At 47.4% G+C, this 12,053-nt stretch overlaps 2 protein-coding genes and 1 long non-coding RNA gene across 5 annotated transcripts in view; 2 read left to right on the plus strand and 1 right to left on the minus strand.

Moving 5' to 3' along the window:
- Positions 1 to 553: 553 nt before the first annotated feature.
- Positions 554 to 3,003, minus strand: LOC142590816 (motile sperm domain-containing protein 2-like). The gene is made up of 2 exons (XM_075703220.1): positions 2,517 to 3,003; positions 554 to 1,425 (listed from the first exon to the last, which is right to left on the minus strand). Exons 1-2 carry the CDS (start codon positions 2,963 to 2,965, stop codon positions 1,017 to 1,019), a joined length of 858 nt encoding a protein of 285 aa, XP_075559335.1. The 5' UTR covers positions 2,966 to 3,003; the 3' UTR covers positions 554 to 1,016.
- Positions 3,004 to 7,234: 4,231 nt separating this feature from the next.
- On the plus strand, positions 7,235 to 8,751 carry LOC142590862 (uncharacterized). The gene is made up of 2 exons (XR_012830244.1): positions 7,235 to 7,420; positions 8,622 to 8,751. It is a non-coding gene; the product is annotated as an uncharacterized LOC142590862 (long non-coding RNA).
- Positions 8,752 to 9,072: 321 nt separating this feature from the next.
- LOC142589579 (mitotic spindle assembly checkpoint protein MAD1-like) overlaps positions 9,073 to 12,053 on the plus strand; it is a 69,880-nt gene continuing 66,899 nt past the window's right edge. For all 3 annotated transcript variants that reach the window (XR_012829894.1, XM_075701053.1, XM_075701052.1), the window contains exon 1: positions 9,073 to 9,378. Coding sequence is in view for 2 of the 3 variants with exons in the window: in XM_075701053.1 (XP_075557168.1) it covers positions 9,198 to 9,378 (181 nt within the window). In the remaining variant the exon portion in view is untranslated. The remainder of the gene's footprint in view (positions 9,379 to 12,053) is intronic.

The raw sequence follows: 12,053 nt of genomic DNA on the forward strand, positions 1-12,053 counted from the left end.
TGTCTGCTTGAGCTGCTCTTACAGAGGTAGTTTACAGAACTCTGGCGTTTGCTTTCGGTGCAGAGTTACGAATTTGTGAACTTCGTACGTGTTTCTATTTTGTTGGAGCTTGCCAAATTTTGGAAATTCTTGTAAAATATTTGATGTACAAAGTCAAACTTCTGCTCTCTCGAGTTGCTATAATTTAACTTTCCCCCTCAAATGCAACAAATGTCATTTAGCGCCGGTCGAGTGGTTGTCTGATGAGAGAATTTATGCGTTTACATGTATTTGAACAGGAAAATCTGAGTTGAAACAGAAGCTAGAGCTTCCTCTTAATTAAACAGTGCGGTTCCCGTAACACTCGTCCTTAGGTAGTGCTCCACCGACAAGCTGGCTGTAGTGAACACGACGTTATATCGGATTTCGGTGGGAGATTTCATTCGTAAGAAGCGAGATCGTCTACTTGCCCTCTCTCACGTCGCTCCACTGCGCCAAGTCTTTGAACACTTTACCAAGCGAAACAGGAAATCAATGGTCACAAAATTTATCATTCTTCACTTTTCATATTTTAAACTTTGTGGTCCTGAAGGCTGCAACATTTCTGAGTAAAAATTTAAACGCACGTGACACCTTCCGCCTTCGTCAACAAGGCTTTGTTCCTCCTGCAGCACCTTGGAGAGAAATGATAAAATATCTGCGAGCCATCAACAAATAATATGGGTATCAACAGTGTACCTCTGTTCTGTCACTTTGGATCGAGGTGCACGGGCGCGGGGCTCTCGGCCGAGCACTGGATGGCACAGCACGGCCCAACAAAATGGTTCAGACAACGCTCTCCTCCAATTGCGGAGCCAAAGACGGCGCATGTGTCTGTCTCTAGCCACAGTTTCTTCGGGGCACGTTGAAGGGAGAAAAAGAAAGCCACTGCTCCAAAAACAAGATCCCATGTGTTAGACTTGGCCTAAACGCGACGACACTTGCGCGACACTTTTCCATCGAGAACTGATCGGAGAGCACACATCCTCGTCAACTTGTCAGGCTGTGAACATGCCGTAGACGTGGAGGCTCGCCGTCGGGCAGCTGACAGGGTCCAGAGGAGCGAGCCGGGGACACCGCTCTCCTAGCGGTTTGCCGGGAACGTACGCGTACTGGTAGTTGTCGGTGCCCCCCATGCGCACTGGCAGCTTGTCGCGGTCCACGTAGCGGCCAATGTCCCTGACCGTGACGAAGCGTATTCTCTCCAAGGCTTCGACGGGCATCAGGCCCTTGCAGAGCTTCCAGATGCCCTGGAGCAAACGTGGGGGCTGCCACAGCAGAACGAAGCCAAGCGAGCGAGGGTAGTAGCAGCGGAACAAGGCCATCAAGTACCGGCCCAGGTCCAGCTGGTAAAGAAGAAAAGGTTGATCGTTAACGCTCTCTGTATTTGCACTCTGTTTACGAATTTACGCCTTGTGCAGAGCGCGTGCAGTACAGCTGAAAAATGTGTCAACAGAGTACTAATTCGGGCCGCTTGATGCATAAGCTCGGGTGGAGAAAGAAACAACGAAACACGCGGCTGTGTCGTCCGCTCTATAGGTGTTAGTTCAAGAGCGCCCGACTGCTGCTTTCTTCACCAATAGTAACAGAAAACGCATGCCTGTTTTTCGTTGAACCAAAATTGATTTTGCATCTATATTGAATTTGCAAGGTGCAAGAACAACTGGGCCACTAGGTATGTACAACTGCGTACGTGCCCATTATTAGCAAATCCTCCGGAATGGTGTGTACCACTTTGACGCCCTTAAATGTATTTAGATACATTTCTCTCATTAAAATTACTATCTGTGTCGTATTCCATCTGGGCCCATACACTTCTCATCGCTATTCTTCCCTCGACGAGCATCATGCATCGCCTTCGTCCTCGTAACACAGACAGCTAATGACGAGGCTGTGCTCTTGTCAGGCGTTACAGCTGCTACCTCGCTGACACAAACAAGCTTCCTGACATTCGGGATCTAAAACAGACTTTTGACGCCAACTGTGCGTAACATGTATCGCCTTAGCTTATATTTACGTAACATGGGGGGAAAGGGGTCATTTATTCTACGGCGCTTACACACAATAAACGTCTTGAACTTTGAACAGCGCAATACGTAACAAAGAAAGAAAGACGCAGAGTGTTGTGTGGATCTTTTTCTGTCGTTCATTATATCACTAATCAGAATTCGAGATTATCCTACAACAAGCTCAAAGTCTGACGTTACCACGGTAAACGCGTTGGTCAACGTGACCTGAACAACAGATTATCACCATACATTCATATGCGAAAAATTCCGAAACTATGCACTATAAACGAGTTGTTAACAGCAGTTTAATTCAGACTATAAAGCATACTCCTGGGAATATACTCTATGCTTGGAAACCAGCTACGGAGAGATATTGAACGCACGTCGCACTTCCATGTAGTTACGCCGTCACATGCGTTCTGATAAGCAATTTCCTATTCGCGTTTCAATTTATGCCAGTGGTGCGTCCCGCCAGCCTGAGGCGAGCACCTTGGGCAAGACTTAACCTGGTGCCGGTCGCCGCCAACACAGTCCACGAGCAGCGTGATGCGAGAGGCGTTCTGTCGCCGCAGCAGGGTCTCCACGAAGAACACGAGCACGCGACGGACGTCGGTCAGCGGAAGGTTGCGGATGTTGGCGGGTCGCAGCAGAAGCACGTGGTTCCCGTAGCGGTCCACGTTGAAGGGGTGCACGAAGCCGGCCTGCAGGCACGCGCTCGGCAGGCTCGACTCGGTCAGCTCGTGCAGCCGCGCCTGGGCGCGCCACTTGAGCGCCGCGTCGGCCATGCGCACGGCGCGCTCCAGGTCGAGGCGGTTGTGGACGATGAAGCGCCAGCAGTACTCGTCGCTGTCCATGATACGCCGCCGGTCGCTCGGGTGGTAGGCGGCCGTCTCCCTGCTGCGTGACTCGCTGAACAGCCGCGCCCGGAAAGCCTTCATGTGCTCGCTGGTGATGTAGTAGCGGCTCTCGCCGAACACGTCCGGGTACGGCTGCGGAGCCATGGCGCAACCGGCCCGCAGCAGCGGCACCACTTTCTCTTCCTCGCCTCTCGCCCGTGATTGTCGCTGCTGCTGTTGCCCTTTACAAGTATGTCACGTGCCCGAGGCATGCTTGGCCAAAGTTCGTGATAGAAACAATAGGCTCTGACTTTCTTATCGCTGGCTTAACGGTATTACCAATTTTCTAATGCAACAAAAATGATTGAAAAGTTGTATTTTCCAAGACATTTCTTGACGTGATATTTTCTTTTTATGACAAAAGAAGAATGAGAAGAATGAGAACCGCGGGGTTTCCTAAAAACCGCTTTGCATGTTTTTAGGAAACTTGCAAAGCTGGCGCCTTTTTCTCGAGCTGACGTTGCACAGAGCACGTAGGTGACCACGGCAGTACCTCTGAGTGCACAAAAAACCTCTTAGTTTTCATAAAACACTTTCTGCGAACTCTCGACTTCCATCATTCTATCTGAATCCTGAAGCTTGCTCAGTGAGCAATATATATACTTCTTATTATTATTATTCATCACCATCATCATCATCATCATCATCATCATCCTATTTTATGTCCACTGCAGGACGAAGACCTCTCCCTGCGATCTCCAATTACCCCTGTCCTGCGCCAGCCGATTCCAACAGCGCCTGCGAATTTCTTAATTTCATCACCCCACCTAGTCTTCTTCGGTCTTCGACTGCGGTTCCCTTCTCTTGGCACCCATTCTGCAATCCTAGTGGTCCACCGGTTATCTAACCTACGCATTACATGGCCTGCCCATCTCCATTTTTTTCTCTTAATGACACTTAGAATATCGGCTATCCCCGTTTTCTTTCTGATCCACACCGCTCTCTTCCTGTCTCTTAGCGTTACGCCTAACATTCTTCGTTCTATCGCTCTTTGCACGGTCCTTAACTCTATCGGTGCGATTCGTTTGCATGCCCTCTTGTGATTGGTCAGAATCGCGCTATTGCTGTCGAAGGCGGGATTATGACCAACCACGCGATGGAAAGCGAACGTTCGCTTTCCGAACCGTTATAAGATCAGGAAAAGCGCGACTAGTCGAGAGTAGCGAAGCTATCATAACGACCTACCATCGCTGCCTAGACTCACTGGGGTCTGAAATTTGTTGTTTATAAGTGACTCTGCCATGACTCTAATACCAGATTTTAAGCGGGATTGTGCCATAGGTAATCAAAATCGTACATTCAGCGGCCAAGGTCGATCCAACTAGGCCGTGAAGTTGCGGGCGAAAAGTGGTTCAGAACAAATCGTCACCGACATCAGCAAGGGTAGTTATGGGAGAAGCGATTGAAGCACGACCATGTGAGAAGGGAAAAAAACATAGGGAAAGGAAAAAATGAAATTCCTAATCAATTTTATATACACGTGGTGAGAAAAGAAAAAAAACGACAACGATATCCTTACGAATAAATACCTTTTTTTCAGCACCCACCATAAGAGAGGGCGTTGTCTTGAAGTGTGCAGGAAGGCGCGCTCGTGAAGTTCACCAATACGCCCCCCTCACACGTTGTGTTGTTTTGCTTGTCGACATTTGAATTTGGTGGTGCGGGTAGTTTCATCGTTGCATAACCTGGTCAGTCAAAAGTAGTGAGTTAAGACCACCAGATACTTGTTTTGCTGTTTTCTTGCAGTTGCGCTGGCCGATGGACTCGGCAACCGACGATGGGACCGAGGGGAGTGGGTTCTGTGTCCACCTAATGGACATATTCATTTCGTCTGCTGCTGAAGTGCTGACTGGCTGGGGGCGCCTGTCCTCTTCTGACGGAAACCCCGGCCTAGCCAATCATAAATTCAGCAGCAAATGAAATGGATAGGTGGACTCCATAGGTGGACACTTACTGAATACTCCCCAGCACTCTACAGACAAAGCTTTCGTCGGTCTTCCAAGAAAGTGTGTTATGTGCAGGGGTACAATTTCGACACCGGTACGGCTGATTTCCTGCTTCATCACTTTCGACGCTGAAAGCTCGAAACGCTCATTTAATATACAGCTCTAATGGCTGTCCACTAAAACAAATTTCGCGCCTTCGAGAACACAATGACGTCACTTCTGTTTTGAACGAGTATGGCGTCGCATTATTTATTATTAGTAGTATGGGCTTCTATATAAGTATATAAGCATAGAGTTTCATATCAGGTAATAGGTCTCCTCGATTTGGCTGCACTTTTTGCATTAGTTCAGAAAAGTGTCGTGCCAGTGCAGCGCCAGTTCTTCAAGTGTGAGTGTAGTGCGACACTAGCGCTTTCGGTGCAGCGGTCAAATTGAGGACTAAAGTGCAGGAACGTACTACAGGCCTTGGTCTGCTGCGACTGGGCGACTGTGGCTTTTCTTTTGTCGGTGTGTGCTGCGAGCGTAAACGTGTGCGCAATGCCCTTTTTTGTCCTGTGGGAAGAATTTATGTATTGGTACCTGGAAATTAGTTCAACTTCGGCATCATTATTCAGAAAGCATGACCAAGCGCAGTTTCCACACCTTTCTGAATCATATATGGCACAACGTTTCAAACTACGGGCCAATGTGGTTTCGCGTAAACGTAACGTCGATAACGGTAAGCTCGCGAAAATTAATACAAACGACTGTGGCCTGCGAGAAAACCCCGGCCCTCAGTGCACTTAGCAGCAGCTGAACCCGCAAAGCTCCCTTAACAAGATGCTGCGTACACACCCTGAAGAAAACTGGCGTCCGTGCTGCGTTACTAATAACAGGCGCCGTCGATGCCGTCTACCGACACCCGCATGGCCACGGAACCGCATGTGTCGTCTGCTATTAAGAGCCTTGCACTACGTGCTCGAGAAAAGAACTTGCGGAGAGTCTAGTGCCAAAGTGTACATTAACTCGTGCAGCACGACGTCAAATCGAGTGCCGAAGTGCAGGTGGCGCTAGCTGCACTGGCAGATCGAGTGCTCGAGTGCTGCACCCCCTGAACTAGTGCAGGAAGTGCAGCCAAATCCAGGAGACCTTAGCGTCCTCGATCACCTTGCCCCGGGGTTGCCCCGAAACCATAATGGTGCGCTTTGCACCGCCGTGGCGGTGCACTGCGGAGGGTCAACATCGAGGACAAAACTGCACCCCGTGCAGGGTGCTTGCATGCAGCGCTACTTTGCCTCTGGCGCGCAAGACGTGCGCAAACACGCGCGCGCGCACATGTTATTGTTTGCAGGTGCTGAGCATCTGCGGCAAGCGCTCGAACCTTGTCAGACTGCGTGCTCCGACACACCTGGTTGCAAGCAAGCACCAATGGGTTTTATAATTAATCCTGACGACCCGTTCAACGAATGTGTCTACTTTCGACCGCTCTTCACCACATTGTTATTTGAACGAGGTCGATCAGCATGCCGTCTTCGCTGTCAGGCGAACTTGAAAAAAGCTCATCGATTGCGGCAATTTGCAGCGCTTCCTTTCTCATTGCCGACATCTCCACTAGCTAACTCCGTCAACTCCGTTGCAACCGCAGCTATCGGGCCAGAGCATCCGCGGTTCTGCAGTCGGCAGTGCGCGCGCGCGTCCCGCAGTGCTTGCTGGGATTGCACCCCGGCGCACCGCCGATTTTCTCGGTGCGAGACGGGCCCTCTAGCCACATGGTCGGTGCGCACCGGTGCGGTTGATCGAGGATAAAAGTGCGCACCAAGGCGCCCCGGTGCGCACCGGTGCGGGTAATCGAGGACGCTACTATTTATTTAGAAACTCTATGTATGTAAGCTTCACTAGCTTCGCTACTAGGTAAGTTTACCTTGCAGTGACTGCACTATCTGAGTGACAAAAGTGAATCTCCAAGGCATAGAGTTTCTAAACAAATACTAATATGAAACTCTATGCTCAAAGGGCATGCTTTTGTGATGAGCAGCAGCAAATTACGTCATGGCCGCCATGGTCTGAACAAGCTCATCAAGATATCATCATCATTCATAGCTCTTGGCGCCGGTACGGTACGATCATAGAGAAAGAAATTCAACAAGAGGGGACACTCTTCAAAAACTGGCAACAGGAAACACGTCACGCCTAGTTTCAACAACAACCGTCAGTTGACGCGAGCATCAGAAAAAAAAGAATGTGAAATAAACTTCCAGACAACGTTTTATTTTTTTTATTTTTTCCCACTAAAAGTGAAAAAGTTTTGCGTGTAAATGAACTTATACTTTGCAACTTTTTGTTTCGTTGCCTAGCAACAAGCTAGCGGCACGACAGACGCGCGTGCATACGTCATGCGCCAGACAAGCCGCAGGAGTGAGCGAGGCCGGTCGTACGTACGAAGCTCGCGTGCTCGCCGACCCGTCTGTTTTGGATATAGCCCATGTTTTTGGGCTCCCGGCCTTCTCTATGCTTTTCTTGCGTATCGTCTGCATTTCGACACGGCACCACTGCACTACTGGACTACGGCAAGGTGAGAAATTGGGTTTGACAGTGTGCGGCGCATTTTAAGCACATTTAGGCTTAGTTCGAGTGGCGCAGTTAGCGAAAAACAGCTCCGCCGTCTTGGCGCAGTTAATTTGAGTTAATGCCTCGTCCTGGGAGATGTTTGCGGCGCTTTCTATGAGCGCCAACATTACTGTAACTTATTTCGGTAGTTTTGGAGCACGCTTGCCGCACCCGGCTTATTGACGCAGTAAGCGAAAACCGGCTCGGCCGTGTGACGCATTTGCGCGTGTACATGCGTGTACTACGTCGTAGCGCCTAAGACAGACAAGTTTTCGCGCATTCTGTGGGCCCCCAACATTATTGTAACTAACGTCGTTATATTTGGGGTAATTTAGAAGCACGGTTGCCGCGCACGGCTTATTGACGCAGTTAGCGAAAAGCAGCTCGGCTGTGTGCCGCAGTTTCGCGTGTACTGAATCTTACTGGTAGAAGTTCGTTACGCATTCTCTGACCCGTAAAAGTATTGTAATTTATTTGGTAACTCTTTAGGATATCTTGAGGCTTGCTCGCCGCGCCTGGGGTTGTGAAGGTGTTAGCAAAAAAGCAAGCCGGCCATAGTGAGTTGGTTTTGCGTGTACTGAATTTTAGTGGGACAAGTTTGTGACGCATTTTATAGCCCTGCAACAACATATACCTTATTTCGGTACTCACGCTTCTCGAAAACGCGACGAGCGATTGCCGAGAGATAACACGGGAGTGTTGCATGCGCCGGCAGGGCGCGTAAAAGATAACAAGGAGGAGCTCAAGAACATGACATTTATGTATTCTGAGCGACTGAAAACAGGCTTTGCACCCACGAGTCTGACTTCAGTGCAATTAGAAGGCATTCTGCGAGCGTGTAACATGGTCTGGCTGAGCCTGTGTTGTAGCCAACTTTGTGTACTTGGCATACCATCGTGTCGACTGAGGCCAAGTTGCTTTGGAAACGCGCAGTCACCCGTGTATTTGTGCACTTCAAGTGCAGGAAATAATGCCCGGGAAAGGAGGGCTGCTTGAAAATTTTGTAGCATTGTTTGGGAGGAGTCTTTGCTGCGAAATATACGTAAAAGTGAATTTATCTGTAATGCCGCTCATTCACCACTTACGCACGTTTCGCCTCTACACGAAATACTCCTGTTAGGTCAATATACCAAAATGATACATGCTTGTAATTTACTTTCTTTCAGCTGATGGCATCCGGTGGAGCATCGTACGGCAACGACTGCTGCTTACCTGGTGCCACAACTTTGGATGAATGCAGAAGCCCGGAACGAGCATTTATATAGAGCAAAATAAACATTTCATCATTTCAGAAGGCGTCTTTCGTTTTCTTTATGAAATTGCACCTGACAGATTCGGTGCAGTCTTTTAAAGGTCAATCGCAATCATTTCTACTTAATAATGAAACGATTCCACGCCAAGGCCACGCGAGGCTCAGCAGAAGCGAAAAGAAAGAAAAAATGAATGCCGCGCCGAGCAGCGGAGCCGGCGCGGCGTGTACCAAGTGGTGTTCAAAACGCGCGCGCCCAAAACCGAAACCGGAAGGAGTCAACAACATCCGCTTGGTGTGCTACAGTCAATTCGGCCGCTGGGCTCTATGGGAGTGTCCGCTCTTGTTGAAATTTCTTTCTCTATGGTACGATATTGTAGCGCCGTTTTCAGCGGTGCAGTGGGATGATGTAATGCGGTATAGTCACCGTGTGTTGCTGAGGTATTTTATTTATATTTGCATGACTTTGTGCACGGTGTAGCGTGGTTTAATCATGTCAGCCAGACGCGATAACAGTCGCGTGTTACACGCATTGCGTGAATTGGAGAACATGTTCGGTTCCCGTGAATCGGATTCCAGTGCTGCCGATGACACCATAGCACGTCGGCTCTCATTTGGGGAAAGCATCTTGGAAACTCGGAATGACTCTAGTTGCAGCTCAGAAGCAAAGTCAGGTAAGTGCCTGCCGGCGAAATGCAGCAGCTGTCTGGGCTTCAAAAACGGCTGCTCGTGATTGCTTCAAATCGTCCAAACAGGTCATTGCATCAATTACATAGCGAGTAACGTTTGAAGTGAAGGCAACCACGACAAACTGAGATACATCACAGCAAGTCATTTGTACAGATAGAACGCAAAATACGCATGAAAACGACTGCAACGCAAGCTTCATATCTTGATTCAAATCGACCAAAAAGCACAATGTAACAACGACACCGCGAAGGCAAGCACGACTGACTGACAAACTGAAGAAACAATTTCTCATACTGAGGGATGGGCACAATAGTTACTACAAAAACGAAGATATATGCATAAAAATTAAAAAAAAAAACAAGCAAGAAATAAGTGATGCAAACTGCTTTAATATGGGTTCATGACGGCGGTCTTCAAAATTACATTTTTCTTTTTTTTTTTCAATTCAGAAAGTTGATGTGGGATGGTGGTTCTATTCTGTGGTTGTCGGTAAAAAAAAAATATCGGAACAATTGTTTGCCCAACCGTAGGAAACGTGGATTGAATAACACGGTTGCAATATATGTCCATGCCTTAGGGATACATATGCAGATATATAGGTAAACACAGAATATTTTCGCTGAGACTTAGTTTGAGAACGCCAATGTTTTCCTTCATTTAAAGAAATGCTAGCAGTGCAACAGCAGTTAGAAAAATAGGTGGCAAACAGAACAGCTTTGAACTGCTTCCAGGGCCTATATAATGATACAATTTGTGTTGCTCGATTCTATTTCACTCTTATTATTCAGGGCACATAGTATGCCAATCTCGGTGATAACAAGGTAGAGCGCTGCTGGGACCATTGTTGAAGTTCAAAAAGTAATAAAACCTTTACATTATTCCAACCTAAGTTTACTATTTCTGTGTGCTGTGTGGAGTCCCATATTTCAGAGCCTAACAGTGGTAGAGCAAGGAATGTCGCAGGGGCTATATTTTAGCTTAGGTCAAATTAGTGTCTGGTACAGTGTTAACTTAATCCCAATAATGCACTTTCTACATACATATTCAATGGTGTAACCTGCATTGGGCTGTTGTGTGAAATGTTATCTATATATATCAATGCTAACACAAGTACTCTGCTCCTGTTGCTGTCGGGCGATGTAGAATTAAACCCAGGACCAAATGACGTTTCACCGACGTCCTTTGAAACTATTGCAAAGGCCAAAGCTCTGTTCTGTCCGAACTTTCTCTAATCCGAGCATCACAGAATAGCATCGAGACCCTCGTGACCAGCCTTTCGGCTCACGTTGATGCCCTGGAGAAAATTGTCCAGTCGACTCAGTCAAACGAAATAGGTTTAAAGGCGGACGTGAATGGTAGCCTTGCAAAACTTTCCACTGAAATCAAAGTTCTTACCGAAAAATGCGATGATGCAGAAAATCGCCTGTGTCGTTCAAACTTACTTTTTTGTGGAATTCAAGACACAGTGGGTGAGACTTGGCTTGAGTCTCAGGCAAAAATAAACTCGGTTTATCCGTTAGTACAGATGACTTGGAGCGTGAACACCGACTTGGTTGTTACCAGCAAGACAAAACTAGGCCTATTATTGTAAAATATGCAAGATTTAAAGATAAATCAAGAATTCTTTCAGTGGCTTCTAAGCTCAAGCGCACGAATTTTTCGATTCGTGAGGACTACTCAGCCAGAGTTCGACAGGCACGAAGGAAACTTTATCTTCATGGACAACAGAGCGGCAGATCATTTAAACTTCGCTTTGACAAGCTGCTGCTTGATGGCAAGCAATTCACGTACAATGCTGAATCTTATTGTATAGTTGAACTGAGGGCATAGCGGTCACTGCGTCTCTCCAGGCATGCACGTCCCTCTTCTCCCCCGCAGACCTGCCTCACCTCGATTACTGTCCCTGTTTATCAGAATACGTCGGTATTGCTCGCAAACATGCGTAGTTCCCTGCCTAAGAAAGACACCCTAGAATCTATCTTAAAAGACAACAATACTGACCTTGCTGTACTTACGGAATCTTGGCTGCATCCAAATATTGCTGACCACGAGCTACTAAATGATAGCCAAACATACGCTGTTCACAGGCTTGACAGGTTGGGGCGCAGGGGAGGCGGCATTTTGATTTTTGTGAAAGAAAGTGTACCTTCATGTCACCAAACTGAACTGTCAACATGAAATTTTGTGTGTAAATATATCACTTCGGTCAAGTATGACTGTGATTATTGCTTGTTATCGCGCTCCTGACTGTGATGTTTCTTTCAACCATGAACTAAATTCTGTACTAGCGAATCTTTACTCACGCTTCCCGTCTGTGAATGTTATGCTCTGTGGCGATTTTAATTTTCCGGACATTAACTGGGCAAAATTAACGCACATAACCGGCAATCCAAAGATTTTCTTGACACAATCCTTACATTCAACTTTACTCAGATGGTTAATATGGCAACCTGTGGGGAAAACATTCTAGACCTTGTCCTTGTTTCTAACCCCAAAATAATAAAATCGCTATCATCCGTTGCTGGTCTAAGCGACCACAAATTACTGCTATTTAATCTCTGCATCCCAGTTCCTTTCAGACAGCCCTTGACCAAATACATTAGGGACTACAACAAAGCAGATTTTAGCAAAATTAACACTGAACTGAACACTTTTTCAA

The sequence above is a fragment of the Dermacentor variabilis genome, chromosome 8, assembly GCF_050947875.1.
Source record: "Dermacentor variabilis isolate Ectoservices chromosome 8, ASM5094787v1, whole genome shotgun sequence".
Taxonomy (NCBI): domain Eukaryota; kingdom Metazoa; phylum Arthropoda; class Arachnida; order Ixodida; family Ixodidae; genus Dermacentor; species Dermacentor variabilis.